This window comes from Sceloporus occidentalis, unplaced genomic scaffold (genome assembly GCF_023333645.1).
Source record: "Sceloporus occidentalis isolate IW3139 unplaced genomic scaffold, rSceOcc1.0.p SCAF_165, whole genome shotgun sequence".
In the NCBI taxonomy this organism is placed as follows: domain Eukaryota; kingdom Metazoa; phylum Chordata; class Lepidosauria; order Squamata; family Phrynosomatidae; genus Sceloporus; species Sceloporus occidentalis.
The window spans coordinates 1,201,531-1,222,252 of record NW_028317145.1 but is presented as its reverse complement, the minus strand read 5'-3'; the positions used below and the strand labels follow the sequence as shown (position 1 = coordinate 1,222,252).

Below are 20,722 nucleotides of genomic sequence, written 5' to 3'. Positions count from 1 at the left end.
ACACCATTCATCAGACGCACCAAATTTATTTTAAAAAATTTACTTATTTACAAAAAAAAATGTCTGTAGCAGATTCACAAAAGTCTGTGTGAATAAAAATGTCCACATTTAATAGATTACCAGGTTTCCCCAGAATTCTGTGGCAATGTTTCTGTACTTTTGTTCACACTTGCCCCAATTTAAAGTTTTTTTTTTTTTTTATGTCACGTCGGGGAAAAAAACCATCCTTTTATCCGCAGACCTGGAGGCCGTAATTTTTGTCAGTCGTGATATTTTGGTGACTTTCCCTGCCCAAACACCACGCTGAGCTTATACTTCATGGCAGTGCTAATGAAGTCCGTTCTTCCATACACCTTGATTAGTCAGAGTGGTCCAGCTCGGTGATTGAAACTGAGCCATTCTATTGTTTTACCATAAGGCCATATGATAAAGACCGTTCCTCAGAGAAATTGATAATATGTAGCTACCTGAAACATATTATACATAAATAAGGCCTTAAAAAAGAAAGTAGCACACTATTTTTGGGAGACTATTTTTAATCTGATACTAATAATACAAATGTGGTGGGAGTTTTCCTTGAACCATGTAGGAAAGCTCCTATTGTTGAACAGCTGAGGGAAGGAAATCCTCCCTGTACTTTTTGTATAATGTAGACCAAAGGAAAGTGGTGCACCCTCCTACAGTTCCCTTTAACAGAACACTAGTCTGCTTTGGTGATTAAGACTGAGCCACTCTATTGTTTACCACAGGCAGCGTGATAAGGAGGCAGGGTGTTTGATAACAGAGCAAGAACACGGACAAATAGCTAATATGCGACTGACTGAAAACATTATATTATACAAAAACTACAACTGCTTTAAAAAGAGAAGAGCACAAAATTGTTGGAAATTTATTTTTAACCTGATACTAGTAAAAGGTGTTTTCATTAAAATACTTGAGGTGCCGGGGCGTGTCCTGGTGCTCGAGGGAAATGGACGCACATTGACTGAGCTCCTGCTCTCCCTCGGCAACGATAGCTTTTACAGCCACTACCAGTAGCCTTACCCGATCGTTTTTGCTGCTCTGTCGTCGGGCATTGTGATGTCCACCCGTAGGGGCGGAAAACCGGGGGCCTCCTCTGAGCTTCCAGACTTTTTTAAGAAAAGAGACGCTGCGCGGGGTGAAGGCCTAGACGGCGCGGATGCAGCAGGCCTGAGCACACGCAGCGACATCGCGGACCTCAAGGCCTGCGTGTTATCGGTCAAGCAGGAGCTACAAGCCGATCTTAAAGCTGGCCTGTCGGCTATTTCCGCGGATCTCACTGCTCTGGCCTCCAGGACCGTCCACCTTGAAGCAGCGGTTGATCACCTTACCTCGGCTCAGCAGGAACGGGATGACGCCATTGCTCGCTTGGAGGCCACGTGCGCTGATCTTCAGGATGCTGTTGAGGATATGGATAATCGCTCCCGGCGCTCTAACCTACGGGTGAGGGGGGTTCCGGAGACCGTGACGGACATTCGTTCATACATCCACCGCTACCTACAGCAACTTCTGCCAGATGTGCCGGACGAGGAGCTGCGCCTCGAGCGGATCCATAGAGCTCTGCGTCCTAAACCGGGACATGGCGAGCCTCCCAGGGATATCGTCCTCAAGTGCCACTATTTTGCAACGAAAGAGGCAGTTCTCCGCGCGACCCGGAATGTTTCCCCGGAGCTGGATGGCATTGCCCCGGTGTGGTATGCGGATGTTGCCCCTTCAACTCTTCGTAAGCGCCGGGCCTTGAAGCCGCTCACGGATTTCCTGCGGGAGCGTGGGGTCCCCTATCGCTGGGGCTTCCCTTTCAAGCTTCTGGTCCAGAAAGGCAGTCTACTTCTCCAACTGCGGGAGCTTGCCGATGCTGGGCCGTTCCTGCGCCGCCTGGGACTCCGACCGCCTGCTAGCCTTGACCGGCCACCTCCTGAGACGGCAGCTTCTCCTCGACTGGAGGGACGCTCCCCACGGGCTTTGGAGCGGCTTCACTCGCCACCTCGCCCGGCTGCTAGCCCTGAAGCGCCTTCGAGACTGGCTTAGCTACTGCTGACCCCTGCGGCTCTTTCACCGTGTGTTTTGGGGAACCTGTTGGCCTTCCTTCAGGATCGTCCCTGCTCTCACAGTGGAGGATAACTAAGGGCTCGATTCGTGTTAATTTGAGTTTCTTTTGCTTTCTTTATCGTCGGTTATTATTTTCGTGGGACTTATGTCGGACTACGCGTTTTTATTTTTATTTATCTATTTTTTCGCCGTCGTCGTTATGCATTTATTTGTGTCGGTCCCACTCGCCGGTGTGGGGGTTGCAGTTTTGCCTTCGGGCGCCTATCTGCTGTTCTTCCTCCACTGTATGCATATGTGCGTGCTGTGTACTGGTTTTCATGCTGTCGTACCGCCTATCTCTATATGTTTGCATGGCCCCATATATGCCTATTTATGTAGCCCCATGCTGTTAGCTCCATGCTTCTGATACGTGGTGTCCTGCATATGTACGCACACTTTACCTTTTTTTTTTTCTTCTTTATTTTCCTTCTTTATTTATTTTATTATTGTTTTGACTAGTATTATTATTCCATTGGGTACTGTGTGGCCGCTGTGCCAGGCGACTGTACGTCACATTTCGCTGCTACCAACACTATGTGCTTTACTCGGCGCTCTTTACCTGCACGTCTATATACGTGCATAAGTGAGTGGCTCCGCACTGCTGGCTCCATGCCTGTGGGGTCCTGTATATGTACGCACACGTTTCACCTTATTTTAATGTTTTTTTTTGTTTGTTTTTTTTGTTTTTTTCTATTGTTATTATTACGTTGGGTACTGGGTGGCCGCTGTGCCATGCGGCTGTACATCGTATTTAGCTGCTACCGACACTATGTACTTTACCTGTTTGCACGTCTACCTATGTGCGTACGTGCGTGGCTCTACGCTGCTGGCTCTATGCCTGTGGGGTCCTGTAGCTGTATGCATTTTTATTGGGCACTTCTCAGCACTTGCGGTATGACCGCAAGATGTACATCGCCTCTGGCGGCTACCTGCACATTGTGCCTCGCCGACTGCGTACACACTTTCCACACACTCATGCATGTTCCTTTTTTTTTTTGTTTTTTTTTTTATATATATTGGGCACTTCTCATTGCTTGCGGTATGACCGCAAGGTGTACATCACCTCTAGCGGCCGCCTGCACACTGTGCCTTGCCAACATCGTACACACTTTCCACACACTCATGTCACCTCTCCTCCACACATGTCTCCGTGACTTTCCGCGGATGGTTTGGTTCTGTTACGGGGAGGTTATAGCCGTGGTCGTAGGGGTTGCCGTTCCTTATTGCCCTGATCGGGTTTGTTTTGTTGCTCAATCTTACCGGTGATGTGTTACGTTTTTTGATTGTTGCCGGGGGGAGTGTCGTTCTTTCCTCCTCCTTCTGGTTCCCCTGTGTTACTCTTGAAATAGACACATTTGGGTTGAGTCTATTCAGTTTGCCTTGTATTGTTCTCTTCCTGGTGGTCTGTCCCACTGGTGTTCTCTCTTCTGTTTCCTCCTCTTTTTTCCTTCTTTCTTCTCCCTTTTCTCCTTTTCCCTTTTTTTTATTTTTTTTTTTCCCCTTTTTTCTTTTTTCTTTCTCTCTTTTCTCTTCTCCTCTTCCTTCCTCCGGGCCCAGCTTTCTGCCCAATGGCTTCCTTACATCGTCCCGGGCTGAAGGTAGTTTCCCACAATGTGAAGGGGTTGCTCGCCCCGCAAAAGCGGCGTATGGCGGTGAGGCACTATGTCCGCTCCCAAGCTGACATTGTTCTACTCCAGGAGACCCACTTCCGACAGCGATGTCTCCCTAAGTTTTGGGATCCGCGATTTCCTGTACATTTTCATTCTGCAGCTCCAGATAAGCATAATGGTGTTTCCATTCTCATACATAAGAGACTTCCTTTTCGTGTCCTCCACAAGTTCTCTGACCAGGAGGGAAGATACCTACGTTTGGACGGATTGCTTAACGATCAGCCGCTCACAATTGTCAACGTGTATGCTCCTAGCCCTCCGACGTCTGCGTTTTTCGATCAGCTTGCTCAGTTACTTCTCACGACTCCACCGGGTGGTCTTGTTATTGGCGGAGATTTTAATTCAGTTCTGGACCCCTATATGGATAGGACTCTTTCGACAGCCCGGACGTGTCCGACCTCTATTTTTAAACCCTTGCAGCGCTTTGTCAAGTCGATTGGACTCTTTGATGCGTGGAGGCTCCTCCATCCTACTGATCGGGACTATTCCTTTTTCTCTCACCCCCATAGAATGTATTCTAGGCTGGACTATTTTTTCGTCAATCAATGCCTCCTCCCGTCGCTTCTTGGATCTAAGATACACGAGATCTCCTGGTCCGATCACGCCATGGTTGAGATTTCCCTGGTCGGCCTTCTCCCACCGAACTTGCGACCGTTCTGGCGACTCAACGATTCCCTGCTTCTCGACCCTGCTGTTCGTGAGACCATCACCCAATCCCTTACTACTTACTTCGAGGAGAACATGACTCCGGATGTTACCCTTGGTACTACCTGGGACGCCCACAAGGCTGTTCTCCGGGGACAATTCCTGGCTTTGAACTCGGCCAAGAGGAAGCAACGTCTTTCTCAGATGGAGGACCTGGGGGCCACCCTTTCTAGACTTCAAGCGGAGCACAAACACTCCGGGGACGCTCGTCTTCTGCGGGAGATAGTTTCTACCAGGGGCCAGCTTAATCTATTGCTTTCATCTGACACCACCAGAGCGCTTCTCCGCACTAAACAGCGGTTCTTCGAGAAGGCGAATAAACCGGACACTATGTTGGCAAGGAGGCTACAGAACATCATTCGCTCCCGGACTATACGTCATATAAAGACTACATCGGGCAGCCTGACTTCTGACCCTGGAGTGATTGCGGATCGGTTTGCGGAGTACTACTCTCATCTATACGACGGCAAGAAAGCTTCCCCCGCAGTTTCGCTTTCGTCTGATCTGCGACAGTTTCTCTCTGAGTGTAAGTTGCCTTCGCTTGCTCCTTCGGCCCTAGCTAACCTGAATGCCCTTATTACGGTGGATGAGGTCTCTGCTGCCCTTAAGTGTTTTAAGAATTCGAAGGCCCCAGGTCCCGATGGCTTTACCGCTAAATATTATAAATCTTTTGCTGCCTGCCTTCTTCCGCATCTGGCCTCATTATTTAATACGTTCCTCCAGGGGGAGGCGTGCCCCTCTGTAGACATGCAGAGAGCCAAGATAGTTATGATCCCCAAGGAAGGCAAGGACCCCTCGCTCTGTTCCAGTTATAGACCCATCTCCCTTATTAATATTGATCTGAAGCTTTTTGCCAAGGTGCTCGCCCTCCGGTTAAACAAAGTCTTGCCCACTCTGGTCCACCCTGACCAGGTGGGATTTGTCCCGGGGAGGGAGGCCCCGGATAATATTAGGCGCTCTTTGAACCTGGTCCACTCGTGCCGGAGACTCGGGTCGCCAATGATGCTCCTGTCTCTGGACGCAGAAAAGGCCTTCGACCGAGTGGACTGGGGGTATTTGTGGTCGGTTTTGCGGGCCTTTGGCTTTTCCGGGGCTTTTTTGCGCGGTGCGCAGGCTTTATATACGCTTCCTTCTGCCGTGGTGGATATTGGCACGTTCCGCTCCCGGTCTTTTGCAATTAAGGGGGGTACCCGCCAAGGCTGTCCCCTCTCGCCATTGTTATTTGCACTGGCCATTGAGCCGTTAGCTCAGGCCATCCGTCTGCACCCGGATATTAAGGGTCTTACTGTGGGTGGTCGGGACTACAAACTTAGCCTGTTTGCAGACGATGTCCTGCTTTCTTTGACGTCCCCACTCACGTCCCTGCCTAATTTGTATCGATTGCTTGGGCAGTTCGGGAAGCTTTCAGGTTATAAGATCAATTCCGACAAATGCGAAGCCTTAAATGTTAGTCTTCCCTCCCCTACGGTTAAGCTCCTTTCCCTTAATTTTGATTTTAAATGGCGGCCTTTTTCCTTGCGGTCTTTGGGCATTAATATCACCCCCTCTCATCACCAGATGTACGCGGCCAACTACCTGCCGCTCATTCAGGCCCTAAAGCGCGATCTTGCCACTTGGTCCACCTATGCTTTATCGTTTATGGGGAGGATCTATGCGGTGAAAATGAATTTATTACCCAAGTTGTTGTATCTTTTTCGTTCTATCTCCTTGCCGATCCCTCGGAAAGATATTGCGGGCCTTCAGGGGGCTATTGAGAGGTTTGTTTGGCAGGGCCGAAGGAGCAGGCTTGCGAGATCGACCCTGTATAGGTCGAAGAGGGCTGGAGGGCTATCCACTCCCCTCCTTTATGAATACTATGTTGCGGCTCAGTTGGCCATGCTTTTGTCCCTCTCGGTGCGCCCCTCCCCTGCGCGCTGGGTTCAGCTGGAGTCTGATCTCTCCTCTGGGGCGAATCTCCGATGGCTTATGTGGCTCCCTACCCTGGATAAGAGCAGGATATCCGACAGCCCTACCCTCCTGCATTCGTTCTCTCTCTGGTACCGGGTTCGTCGCAAATATAAGCTCATGGACAATGGTTCTAGATTGCAACCGGTGTTCCAGAACCAAGATTTCCCGGCAGGTCTTCAGCTTCGTCCGTTCCAGTGGTGGGTTGACAAGGGTCTGGTTACAGTGGGAGATCTGCTCCTCAACGGTCGGCCCTGCTCCTTCCAGCAACTAGCCTCATTGCACAACATACCTTTGTCCGAAACTTTTCGATACCGCCAGATTTCTCATTTTCTCCTTCAGTTCCTCAAGCGCTTTCCGGATTACGTTGCTACCTTTTATGAACATTTGTGCGTGCGTTCCCATAAAATCGGTGGGGCGATATCTCTTCTGTACAACCATGCTTTGGGGGTGAAGTACTCGTCCTCGCCTTCTTTTGAACGCCAATGGGAGACCGATTTGGATCATGCCCTCGACTCCTCTGATTGGGGGGAAATTTATGAGAACATTTGGAAAGTCACCGCCTGCACCCTCGTGCAGGAGAACTGCTTTAAGGTGTTGTCTCGCTGGCATCTCACCCCTTCACGTCTGCACCATATGTTCCCGACGCATTCCCCTCTCTGTTTTCGTGGCTGTGACGAGGCGGGGACCCCGCTGCATATTTGGTGGACCTGCCCCAAGCTTGTGCCGATATGGGCCCATTTCTTCAGTTTGCTGAGCGATGCTCTAGGGGAACCCCTCCGACCCGAGCCTTGGTCGGCTCTTCTCTGTAGATGCTATCCTTCGGATACTCTGTCTAAACCAGCGCATCGTCTTATATTTCGAGTCTGTACGGCGGTCCGTCTCGCTATTGCCCACGTATGGAAATCTGGCACTCCTGAGCTGCACGTCGTTGAAGCTAAAATTTGGCATATGCTGAAGATGGAAAAGATCACGGCTTACCTGCATGACAAATCCCACATTTTCTTTCTCACCTGGGGACCGTGGATGGAGAAATTTGGGATGTCACCAGCTACGGTTTCGTGGATCTGACTTGTGGCTGCTACCTGTTGTTCGGCTAGCTGAGGCTCTGAGGTTTCTGGCTGCGTTCTCTTTTTTTTTTTTTTTTTTTCTTTTTCCCCTCCTTCTTTTTTTTTCCCTTTTCGCCCCCCCTCCTTTTCTCAGTGCTTCTCTTTGGTCTTCTGGCTTTCTCTCTTTTCTTTTCTCTGCATTTCTCCTTGGAGATGATTTTCGATACTTACACCTACTCCAGACTCACCGGCGCTGATATTCTGTGCGCTCACTGTGTGCCTTTTTGGGCCCTCGTCCTTTGGGCGTTGTGCCATAGGCCTATTGTTAGGGTACATTCGGTTTACATTATTTCCTGTTCTGCGCTCATTGGCGTTGTCGTGATATGTACACTGTACCTATGATGTGGTGTTTTGTCTGTATTTGCGCTTATTTGGAAGTCATCTTTTCTATTGACAAAATAAAAATTACTTTACAAAAAAAAAAAAAAAAAAAAAAAAAAAATACTTGAGGTGCCCGTGTTTTTAGTTTGATTTTGGTTCCCTTCGAGCTCGTGTGATCAGCTCAGGGTGGGCTTGAATGTCCGTTGTATATAACTGAAATGATTAATGTTAATAAGCTCTGTTTATTTCAGGAAAGCGTCTGACGTGCACATTCCGCTAAATGCCAACGTAGCCCTGAAAAGAGCAGACGAGGTGCGTGATTTATTGACTCCATTTCACCACGTGCCATAAACACTTGCATGACATTGTGGAGTGAGTTCTTCTCTCTCTCTCTCTCTCTCTCTCTCTCTCATCTGCCTTTAAAGGATTAAAGGAGATCCGTCACATAAACATGACTTCAACTATTCTTGAGTGTTTGCATGCACACAGTAAGGGAAGAGTCTCTTCAAGTGTGTCGGGGTTTGCTGACATTATTATTAGTGTTTGTATTATTAGTATTATTATCTTTTATTTATATAGCATCATGATGAGCACCCATATGCAAGTAAATTATTTTCCATTGAGGCAGATACTTGCACGAGTTTGCATTGGGCGATTAGATGAGGAGAGAAGACAAGCATTCTTGTCTGCATATATACTTGCGAAAAAGCTGTTTATGGATGCGTGTGCGTATGTACGGTTGTTTGTATGTATGCAGTTGTATAAATATAGAAATCCACTAGCCGGGCACTCAGCCTACATAAACAATCCAAATGCCCGGGTCCTTCCACGGGAAGCTGTATAACATCACATATCGCATGATATCACATCAACGTTTCGGACAAAGGGTCACGCTTTGACCCAAAACTTTGATCTGTTATGACAACCCTTGAATAAAGTTTTCCCACTTTTATATGTTAAGACCCGTGAGTGCATTCGTTTTTTGGATCGTTTTAATATAGAGAAATCTGAGACTTTGTAATCACCCGCTCTATCCTTGTGTTACCAGAGTGAGCCTGTGCAATATATGAAGCTAGAGGACACCGAAGACATTATAGACCTTATTGAAAATTCCAAAAATCAAGAAAATGAGGAATCTGAGGAAAAATCGATCCACGAGGATCAAGGTAACGTGAAAAAAAAATGTTAACTTTCAACAGAGAGAGTTAAGAGAAAAGGGAGACAGGATAAGATTGGAATGTTTAAAGTATATTTCAGGGAAGGATAGATGTTGGGTCATGGTCTAAAATCAGAGGGTCTTACATTTATCGTATGGAAGCTTTGCTTCATTAGGTCGGTGGTGCATAGGTGGGACAGCCTTCCAGCAGAAGTGAAAGACGTTATACAGTGAAGCATTTCATAAACATGCATAAGATAAGGCATAAAGTTATCTTAAATATTGGACACAATTAAGGACCGACTGAGGTTTTAGATTTTTTACAGCAGAAAAAAAAGGGCTGACTTGATGGTCTGCATTGTTATCTGCCATCTTATTCTTGTATTATATGCATGTTAAGATATATGTTTACTCTTTTATATGAAGTAACATCTAAAGCGTATACCTGTAAAGTTTATATGTATACAGAATCAGAGCTGCACGGCAGGCATATGGCATCCTCCCCCCCACATTTCTTGCCAGGCACCCCCTAACGAGCTCCTGCAGGGATCTTCTCACCCGCTTTACCTTTGAGTGATCTCTACATTTACGTACTAAATCCAGGCTTCAGGTCCAGGAGTAGTAGTTGAACTGAAGTTCTTGAATACAGGTTTAGTGAGTTCTCGAGCCTATGGTTGGAAATGGGGTGAGAACCGGCGAGATTCTTTTGGGGTTCAACGTGTTTTTAGCTGCGAGGCTAGGAAGCCTACGTGACGTTTTCCCAGATAACAACTTTGTCAATAAAAGTGATCACCTTGGAGAGCTGGGTAAATAAGACGGGACCAACAATGTCAGCATGGGACAAAACGAAAAAGCGTTAGACGTATATATATATATCTCGTATAACTCCACATTATTCCCAGATCTGGTGGAGTCAGTGCAGGTCATCGCATTGAATGTATATTTTGTATACGTACGATGACAAATGTTCTGCTTGTTTCAGGGAGAAGTCTGGCTCACACGTTCTACTAAATCTTTTAAGTCGCAGCATATTTACTACTAGCCAGAAAACCACTTAAAGCGCACTTTTTCTTTGTGGCTCAGTTGATTGAAAGAGTGTTGTTTAAATGTCTTCAGAGGTCGTTTTTAAACGTATACATTGAGTTTTAAATATTTAAAGTGGGCATAACTTTCTCCGCTGCAGAGACTCAGGATGATGAGGTAGCCGGAGCGGTGTACGAAGATAGGAAGAGGGTCTTGGCCGTTCATTTAGTAGCCGAGCTGACAGATGAAACATTCAAGGCGGTTGTGGACAGCAAGCGTCATTCGGTGGTTCTCTTCTACGCCGGCTGTAAGTTCCGAGCCGCGTTCTTTCCCATCAGTAGATACTTTGGCCGTGTGGCCACGCGTTTAGCTTTCAAACATTTCCACCGGAGATTAGAGGTGTAATAAATCTTATTCACATTACATGCTATGTAGTACACTTAATGCTTCATTTAATACAGATGATTTTGTAAAGTAGTTGTTGGGGTTTGACCCAAAAAAATGAGTTTTATTCACTAAGAAGCTGCACTTTTTACTCCTTCGCTTGACTATTCATTATGAAGGACCAACATTGGCAAGTGTCTCCAGTATGAAGAGAGCTGGCCCTGTATAATGTATAGTTCAACAGGTGAGCAGACTTTTGCTTAAACCTCACCGTTTTAACTATGCATCATACAGGGCCAGCCAAGCTCTTCCCGCAGCAGAAGCTCACCGGGTTTGGGCCTTCGTAATGTAAAGTGAAGTCAAGGATCTGAAACCACATCTTTCCCCCGTTAGTGAATAGACGCAAATGATAAAACATGATGGCGTTTAATGGTGGTTATTCTGGGCGATCAAGTGTGTTCTCTGTATACAGCGGTTCTTCCAGGCCTTTGCTTAGAATGCATTAGACATAGGCGCTTATTATATTAATAATATACAGAGGCCTTACTAGGAATGTACATTTTTTAATTACCTCACTTGTATATGTTTTTCCCATAGGGGAAGCGGTCTCCATGACGTTCCTGCGGTCATTTCTCGAAATAGCAGAAAAATACAACAGTACGTAACATAGAAATTCACTGTTACTTTTACGAAGCACATATTACATGCGCGACACTACAGCCTCTACAATCTTAGCGTCAAGTGATACACACAGTGTGGGAATGACGGGAACATCAAAAAATATTCAGCAGACTATCAATAAAACTATATAACTGTCAAAGACGAATTGAGACAATTCTTTTTCTTTCCATAGATAATATATTAATATCCATATTTTTGTAATAATTATATAAAATATTACAGTCACCCTCATGTGATTAAATACAGTTAAAAGCCAGGGGAATATCGACCACACAGCTAATTACAATAAATCCCATGAAAATAGCCCAAGGAGATATAATATATATATATATATATATATATATATATATATATATATATAAAATATTATGTAATCCGTATATTCTGTTGAAATGAGTTCTTAAGATGTATATATTAACTCGGCAATAGGATTTTATTGCATCATTATTTTGCCTTTAGGCCAAAAGCCACCATCAGGGGTAATTGTGACAGGTTTACGTAATCGGATGTGAACACGCATATTTGTGGAGGATCCTCTTTATTCCAGTCAAGTAAAAACACTTTCTCTACGTGTTTAAAATAATAAAAAAAACACAATTTATTAACCAAACATAAAGAGTCACTGATGAAATACCATGTACGTTACGTTTATTTCTATAGCGCCGGTAGATTCCGTAGCGCTGTTACAATAACAGGCTGTAAAGTAATTTAAGGTCACACACATTAACACTGGCTAGTACAAAAGGAAAAGAGAGCCCTGCTCTTGAGAGCTTGCAATCTTGTTGACCCTGCTAATAGGTTAATAATATGCGATAATAATGAAAAAGAGCTGATCGTGGAGTGATCATAATACCGAATAGAGGTCTTTGTCTATAGCTCCGTTCCATGTCTGTCCATCGAAATCAAGCTCTATGTCCTCTGCTTATTAATAATACTAACTAGAGGTCTGTGTCCAAACAAAGATTCAGGTCCTGTGTTTGACGATAAGACGTCTTAGACATACTTTGCCTGCCAACATATAGTTCTAAGTTTATAGAGTTCTTAGACAAGTAAGTGTCGTGCTGACTGGACCGGGAGGTCTTCTGCTCACCTTCCGCTTACGGAAGTTCTGTATTGTGACGGAGCTCACTTTTAAGAGTTGACTACTAATTAATATTTTTATTTTTAATTTATTTAAATGTATAATTTGTTTAATTGTCTTGGCCCGGCCCCGGTCCTAGAGGTTTGAAATAGTTGTGTATTGTAACCGAGGACTGCACCTGTGAAATGCGTTGGTGTTTTAGGGTTAGGTCTGGGTATCTGGGCATCTGGGTAACTAAGGATGCTGAAGCCCCTGATCTAATCCCAGTGTACAGCGCTGCGGAATATGATGGCACCACTGCATTGTCTTCTGAATCTGATACTGGTACTGCTCCGCACACGAGCAGCAGAGATTAGTATAATAAAATACGCTAGCGTTATTTTCCTGCCTTTTTTTTTTTTTTTAGATACGCTGGGTGTGTATTTGGCCAGAGTAGACTGTTCAGATTGGCCTTACGTCTGCAGTGACGAAAACGTAACTAGTATTCCCGTCGCAAAGATTTACCAAATGGGGAAGGAGCCGTATTTCTACACGGGAATGATGGGCTCCGAGGATCTGGCGAAATTCATCGCGCTGTAAGTATGTATGAAATGTACGGCTTCTCTGTATTTAAAGCAGACCCAGGGAAATTACTGGATGAGGAGTGTCCGCTGTGAAAGCCACTGTTTGCCATGACGATAAGATATACAAACTGAGCAAACCTGCGCCTAAAACCGTTTGGTGTTATTAAACCTCTTTAAGATGCTTAACCAGTTTATGAAATGTTCAACTTGGGCCAGTTGATTGATGTATTTTCCTACTTTATCCCATATCTTCTCACCAATGGAATGGTCCAGTCTGATAACATTTAGTTGCTATGGTGATAACCCCGCCATATCTGGAAAGTGCCCTCTGCATACTCTGGAAAGTTCCCTCTGCATCACATTTAGCACCATTATTGCCTTTTATAAATGAGGTCATATATCTCTCCTCTTCTGAATACTATCTACATGGAAATATTAGATAATGTAAAACATATGGCAAAAGTAATGTTTTTCTCACCGAGGATGCAGGCTTCCTTAAATATGTAATTGGGGGTGATTTCCGTGGCTGCTGTCCCTTTGAGATTATGTGAGAAGGAAATACATTATTGAATAAATCCGTAATGCGATAAAGAAAATATGTAACAAGGAAGCGGAACACAACAGAAAAAAATGAACATATGGCCCCGAAAATTATGTTTTCATGGCACAGAGTCAATTTCTCTGTGGAACAGCAGAACGAGTCACCGTCCCTTAAATACATCATGTGGGCAATGTGATTAGAGGATAATAAGGCCCCCTGGCACATTCCCTGGGCTTTTACCTGAAAAACTCAGGAAATTGTGTGAGAGCGGAATATCTCCATGTGCTGGAAGCTGTGCTGGCCATGTATGATGTGTAGTAATGTTCTTCAAAGCCACTTCACTGAATTAACAATGCATTATACAGGGTAAGCTCAGCCCTGTTGCAGGAGAAGCTCACTAGGTTTGGCCCTTCATAATACACACCCAGTAGTGGAGCGGGAACAATTTTTTTGGTTACTTATGGTGAATAAGGGACCGGATTAGATGTAATGTGGACTAGTTATTCTTAAATTACTTTACTGAACAGAATTACCCAACAGATTTACTGAATTTGTCCTTATGTAGGCTGTACCCTTACATATGAAAATATATATATATATATATATATATATATATATATATATATATATATATATAACATAATTTGATTTGAAGGATGTTACATTTTGGGGGGAAAAGCAAGGCTTATGTTTAACTCACTATGAAATATTATATGCTTGCCATTAAAATCCACAACCCTAGCTTTAATGATAATGAAACCTGTTGTGGGGTTAGTACCCCAGTCTGATAATTGATTCAACACCGTTTATTGACATGGCATAATACAATAAAGCATTATCAAGGTCAGAACAATCAAGTATGACGAGCGTTACAGAGCAAGTCAGGAGCAGCCGGAGAAGTACAAACTACTAGGGGGAAGGACCCATAGTAGAAACCAGGTATGGCAAAAACAATCATAGAGAGGACCGATTAGGTCCACCAGTAACATGTGTGCAAGTGTGGCAATAATCCGACAAATCGCGTTGTGTCACACAGTAGTAGTACATGTAATGAAACAACTGATGCATCTGACAGTGGTATCGTCAATAAACAATAAAAAAAACAAAAAACAAGAAATAAAACCATAAAAATGAACAGAAATGTGCTCCAAGGGTGATGCATTGAACCACACATGACAAATGAGCCACCGGAGATACCCAATCTGATAATTAACCCTGATAAGATGATATTCGGATTTTATTGGCGTATTCCTGTCTGTTGGACTTCCAGGAACAGTAACCCATGCTCCGAAAATGTATAATAAAGCTGATTTTATTACAGGAGCAAGCTGGACTGTCCACTGAATTTATCCTCCATGGAAGAGGTTGAGAATTATCTAAATGGAAAGCTACACAAGAGCCGGCACCCCCACCACAACCTCTCGGCATTAGGGATTTTTTCTCCCAGTATGAAAAAGGGTAAATGTTTTTTTCCAGAAAATGAGCGGAAAGACTCGCCACAGAAGATGCCCTTCGGCAGTCTGTGTATCGGGCCAGTATTATGTGATAGACTTCTACCACCTTCATTTCACAAACGTCATCACTCTCATGCTCCGCGATCCACGATGGGTGGAAAGCTTGCATCATGGCTTTTGGTGGCAGATTTTTGGGTTTTCTAGATCCAAATCTTTGTACATAAAAATACGTACTGCAAAGCTGGAGTGACTTCAGGGAGAACCCATGTAGGAACTATAACATGTATGAGTACTGGGGATGTTGAACACACACATCAGAAGTATATTTGAATGTGTCACTTTAAACCATTTTGGCGTGTAGATATTGGATATGAAGCCATTCTGGTCTCCTGTGAGACCTCCTGTCCTACCCGTCCGGCAATCATGGACCAGTTGCATACAGTGTACTAAAAGGAAATCCCATGGGCTCTATATACAGTAACCTCGGCATTGACAAAAACATGGTTTTATCTCTTTTTGTTCTGATAAACTCTGGAGGCCGCCATTGCTGTGAGTTCTGATATTTTGGTGACTTCCACACTGAGCTGATGGCAGCTCATGAAGTCCATCCTGCCTTAGATGTTAATTAGTAAAAGTGTCTGACAGGATGATTAAGACTGAGCCATTCTATTGTTTACGACAGGCAGTATGAGAAGGATTCAGTGCGTTTGTGATAACAGAGCTAGAACACATACACATGTCTGAAATACAGCGGCCTGAAACAGTATGTTATGCAAAAACTAGAACTAAAAGAAGAACACAATATTTTTGAAAACATACCGGTACTTTTAATTTTATACTAATAATAAAAAACATATGGGCAATTCCCCTTTAACCTAGCAGACCTCCTTACCATGTAATACCCTTAGGGTATGAAATCCTCCCTGTGCTCTGTATAATGTAGACCAGAATGAATTGGTGATCTTACTCTTCCCTTGAACAAATTGGGTGAATTGCCTCAATGATTTGGATGGAGTGGGCAAACACATCAATTTAGATTAAAACTAAGACAACTGATTTAATAAAATAACTAAATAATTATAACAAAAATAATAAGGTTTTTTTTTTTCTCTGATTTTAGAAATTGCTACTTTTATGGATGCTGGAAAAAATCTTCGAGGTTTTGCGTCTGTGGGAATTTACTCCGGAGACCATTCTTCTGTCCTGTAAGTATAGTGATTCTACATTATTCTAGAAATACCTGGGAACTTCCCAGGGTGAGCAACCCTGAACCCTCCATCTCCTGGTACTAACCACAGACAGCCTTTAGTGAGATTCCTTCCAATATGATTTTATTAAACAAAATGAAAAAATGTAAATGACTCTGAGTGGAAGAGCAAATGAGAATGTATTATAATATCTCCTAATGTCATCATTGTGTTCTTACACCCATATTCAAGCTTCAAATCTTTCAACCCCTTGAGCAGGGTGAGCTGTGCCGCTGGCATTTCAGCTGTAGCCCCAAACAAAACCTTATCCTGCAAGACTGTTTCATGACCATAGAGATTTTTGAAGTTTTTTTATGTGCTTAACAGATATCTGGCTTTGAAGTGTAATGTCTCTAAATGTGTTGAGCTCAGTGGGGGCTGGCATGGTTCCCCCCCTTAGGCCGGTTGGCTTTCAAGAAGCATGACTGGCCCGCTTTGGAAGGCAGACTCTCGACAGGCATGTACGATAATGTTGCCAGGTGTGCCAACCATGAACAGAGTGATGGGGGGGGGGTCATGTGTTTTTCTTTGGAGTGAAGGAGGGTTACAGTGGGGGAGGTTGGTGAAGTAAGGAGCGGGGGCACAAGAGTACTTGACTTAGCCTCAGATACTTGATAATTGTAGTGTAAGAGATGATGTAACACCAGGGCAATTAACCTCATGCAGTCTGTGAATTGAAAGTACAGTAAAAGCAAATTAGATCATATGGTCACATTCTATTCTAACACTGTGTCATTCTAACTTAATGGCATCTGCGATTCATTTGATTTAGTGCATCTAAATCTAAATGCACGTATTGTCTGAGGGACTGCCGTGCACTTACCAGATGTGCTGTGAGTTATGGGAAATAAAACCTTTCCTTTGTTCCTTTATTTATTGATTTATTTATTTATTTTTCAACTTATGGGAAGTCTGAAATGAAAACTAGCTTTTCGTTGTGTGTCTTCTTTATATGCGAGTGGCATGGATTTCACAGGCTCAAGGACCAGATTTATCTGTGTTTTTTTAATAATTCTTTGTTGGTTAGCTTGGATGGATAAATCTTGACTTTTTGCCGTAAAGAAACAAAGAACGTCTGGATGAAATCGCTGGCTTAAGGTTCTTCAGGATGGTATTTAAAAACCTGCTGCTCTACATAAAATCACAAGGTGTCCTATCAGGAATGAAGCCCTCCGACCCCAGGGTGTTGTTATTGTGCTTAAACTTGGTACCCCAGTGCTTGTTCTCAGGTCTCTGCTGATCTCGGTTGTCTAGCTTTGATGCTGCCACCTCGCTCACCATGGAAATCAAGTCCCTACAATCATCTGAACCTCTTTAGGCTCCTATCCGACAAAAAAGGTCATTATCTGCTAGTGGACATTAACCTTGCTTGTGTCTCCATCATTACATTCTCTCTCCTGTTCCCGTTACTGATTTTATAGAGACATTGCCCATTTTCCATTTTTCATTAACATTTTCATTGGACCTCCATGTTCGACCTGATTTCAGTTTATATCACAGCAGACTTACATCATATGGCCTTCTCGTTTCTGCCAAAATCACCTTCTATATTAACAGCCCCCCAACCCAGTCCTAATTGGTGAGCTGCTTAATCTGTATCCTTAAATACAGATTTTGTTTAGGGAGCAGACTCGTTACAAAGCATTATGGTGACCAGGAAAATATAAACCAAAAAGGTGAAGATTTAAAAGACATATTTCATAGCCTGAGATCAGCAAAATTTGGACGCGGCTCAATAATTACTTAATTGGTTCAACTAAACTGGTTTCAGTTACTAATAATCATCTCATGTAGACTGCAGTAGAAGTAGAGTGTGAGAGGGAATGTCTTTCTGGATTCCCCAGTTGAAGAACACTTGGCTTGCAGTTGGTACCATGCAGAAATGGATTTTGGAAAATATAGTGGGGGGGGGCAGTAGGTCTCATATACCCTGCGCCCCCCTCCCACCCCCGTTCTGCAGTGGCAATGGAAGGAAGCCATGAGATATATACCTCCTGATGGGACAGCTGTATCTCTGCTCCCTTTAGAGCAATGGGAACAAAGATGGGGTGCCCTACATCAGTAGGCATGCATGTAGATGAAGGGAGGTTTTCTTCATCTGGCAGACACTTATTCCTCCTTACTACCAGACCATCAACAAATGCAGACCTCCTCTCGGAGGCAGAATGATATCTGTGCTATATTCCACTGACCGCCAGAATACTAAACTATACGATAACCTGTGATCTAGGTGATTTTATGTAATAGCCTTATGAGGGTTCCACCAACACGGAAATGACAAAATTGGTATTTTTTATATTTTTAGGTCCGACAGGTATAGCGTATCTCCCCCGGCCATCGTTTTTTCCAGGAGCAATTACAACGAAGTCTATGGCGTCTCTCTGCAAAACTACAGTGTTAAGGATATAATTCACTTAATCAGACGGGAATTACTCGGCGTGTTTGTAAGTATTATCCTTAATAAACATGCCCTCAGCTGCCCCCCCCCCCGAGCCAGCGTCCGCACTAAATAGACCTGTAAGTTAAAGGTGCACAGAGCCTTATAATGCATTTTATGGAGGTGTAAATGGTGTAAGTGTGTCAGTTGGGGAGCTCTGACCGGCCCCTGAAGCTGCAACACACCTGGGCACGATTTCCCAAGAGGACTTTACGGTGGGGGGTCTGCCACCCCCCTGGACCTTCTGCCCTAGCGTGAAGCCAGATGTTACCTGAGATAATGGACTTTCCAGCTGCTCAGGATTTAGATCCAGAACTTTCAAACCAAAGTTCCCAAAGTGTGCCTCTAAAAGCATTTTCAGCAGTAAATCTGGAGTCTGGAATCCCCTAATATAAATCAAAAAGAAGTTACAGGCTACAAAAAACTCAAAGCAGGTCGGAAACAGGACCCCCCATGAATATATGGAAAACCTAAGGCATAAACGTGTGTTACAGAAGTTTTTTTCTGGTTATATTTATAAAACTGCTTTTCTTATATAAATAAATCTACTACATAAGTAGTCTCTATGTTTTAAGTTATCTTAATAATCCACTTGAACCTACTTGCCGTTGATATCCATATGCATTAGGATTTTAGTGCACAAATCGACCCCTTCTCCTCTTGCACAAGGACTTTATAAAGCAAGTTACAAGCTTTTACAAACTTTATAAAACATATAGTTTACGACAGTAACGTATATTGGTTAATGCAGAAGATATGGGTAATAAAACTGCAAAAAGGATTTTCTTAACCTGTGGATCTGCTTCACATGCTAACCCTTTATCATTAAACGATTCTTTTTTGGCAAAAAATCCAGGATAGTTTAGACTTTTGAAAGTTTATTCGGCAGTTTTTATGATAAGTTGATCATTGTACTGATGATGGAGGCAGCCTGCAGATGTTTGCCAAGACCGTACGTTGAGTTTTCTCTGCCGCCTGGCTGGAGACGCTTGGACGGGCTCTCGGCCAGCTGCACGAGCCAATACAACCTACTGTATTACACCATTCTTCTCATAGAGTCTGACACCCCGTGAGTGTTAAAAGTGCTCTCTCTCTTCATAAATGAAAAAGATGCTCCGTCTGGAATCTGTCTCCCTCCTCTCTGGCTCTTGCAATCACCGTTACAAAGTGCATTCTTCCAGCGGAGGCTGGAAACTGATTAGCTGATTACAATCAATAGACATTTGGTTCACTTCTTAGAACAGGAATTAGCAAACTCTTGGAAATCTATACGAATTACAGTAATACAGTATGATGGAGAATTGCCCACAAGATTTGCTGTGTACCATCTTTTTATAATTATATACGTGGTTATAGGCTCTTTGGTCTTGATGGTGAGCCCCATTTTAGGGTTTGACATGTGATGGAATGATAATCCCAACCTGCTGGGATTTCCTGATTGAGAAACCCAATCTAGATATATTCTATTTATGCAAGTATTTAATTTAATCATATCGCATGGGGTAAACATAAGGCTATCGTGGGTATAAGAGAAGACTATAGACCAAATAAGACTTGGGGCTTTTACAGAAGGTCCTCCTTTATACATAAGAAGCATTCGGCCCATTTAGTCTATCTATCTGCTTTAAATGGGTGATATTTATTCAGAATGTGATGGGATGGCAATACAATAGATGCCAAAGTATTAAAATAACATTTTTTTCGCTTTTTTTTTTTTTTTTTTTTTTATTGCAGCCAGAAATCACAGTGGAAAATTTTCCTTCCTTCTCCACTCGTCAAAAACCTTTGCTTGCTTTATTCTCAGATGGCAATCTAGAACCGACTGATGAGAAACACATTCTACGTCTGGTGAAAGGAAAATATTTAGAGCCGTATCTTACCGGCTGGCTGAATATGTAAGTAACAATTGTATCTGTATTAAGTGTTCACATTTAATGCCAATTATATGTTAATTCGTATTAATTTCCTTTGTGTTCAAACAGTGATTATAATGTAGCCTTCTTGGTGTTAATAAAATTAAAGCATTTTAGGAATCAGCAGTACTACCAGTCATGCAAAGAAAAAATACCCCCAAAACAATGAGTTTAAAGCACAAAGTTATTAGATTATTACGTTAAGGATCAGTTTGTCTCTCTCTTGTGTACTAGTATGTTTGTAGGGGGCCAGTGATCAGAGAAGCGCTTGTTGGACCCTTGTTACAAAGCGGTCTTGAAGCATTGGAACTAGGGCTGAAACAACTAATCGATAAAATCGTTGTCAACGATTTTCATTATCGATTAATCGAATCGATTTTTATC

The 20,722-nt window shown here is 43.5% G+C and overlaps 1 protein-coding gene across 1 annotated transcript in view; it reads left to right on the top strand.

Moving 5' to 3' along the window:
• LOC149279465 (thioredoxin domain-containing protein 16-like) overlaps window positions 1-20,722 on the top strand; it is a 32,913-nt gene that overhangs the window by 6,347 nt on the left and 5,844 nt on the right. The window contains exons 9-17 of the mRNA XM_089501175.1: window positions 8,110-8,170; window positions 8,907-9,024; window positions 10,198-10,344; window positions 11,019-11,078; window positions 12,590-12,758; window positions 14,609-14,745; window positions 15,862-15,946; window positions 18,294-18,432; window positions 20,160-20,320. Coding sequence (XP_089357301.1) covers window positions 8,110-8,170; window positions 8,907-9,024; window positions 10,198-10,344; window positions 11,019-11,078; window positions 12,590-12,758; window positions 14,609-14,745; window positions 15,862-15,946; window positions 18,294-18,432; window positions 20,160-20,320 — 1,077 coding nt within the window. The remainder of the gene's footprint in view (window positions 1-8,109; window positions 8,171-8,906; window positions 9,025-10,197; window positions 10,345-11,018; window positions 11,079-12,589; window positions 12,759-14,608; window positions 14,746-15,861; window positions 15,947-18,293; window positions 18,433-20,159; window positions 20,321-20,722) is intronic.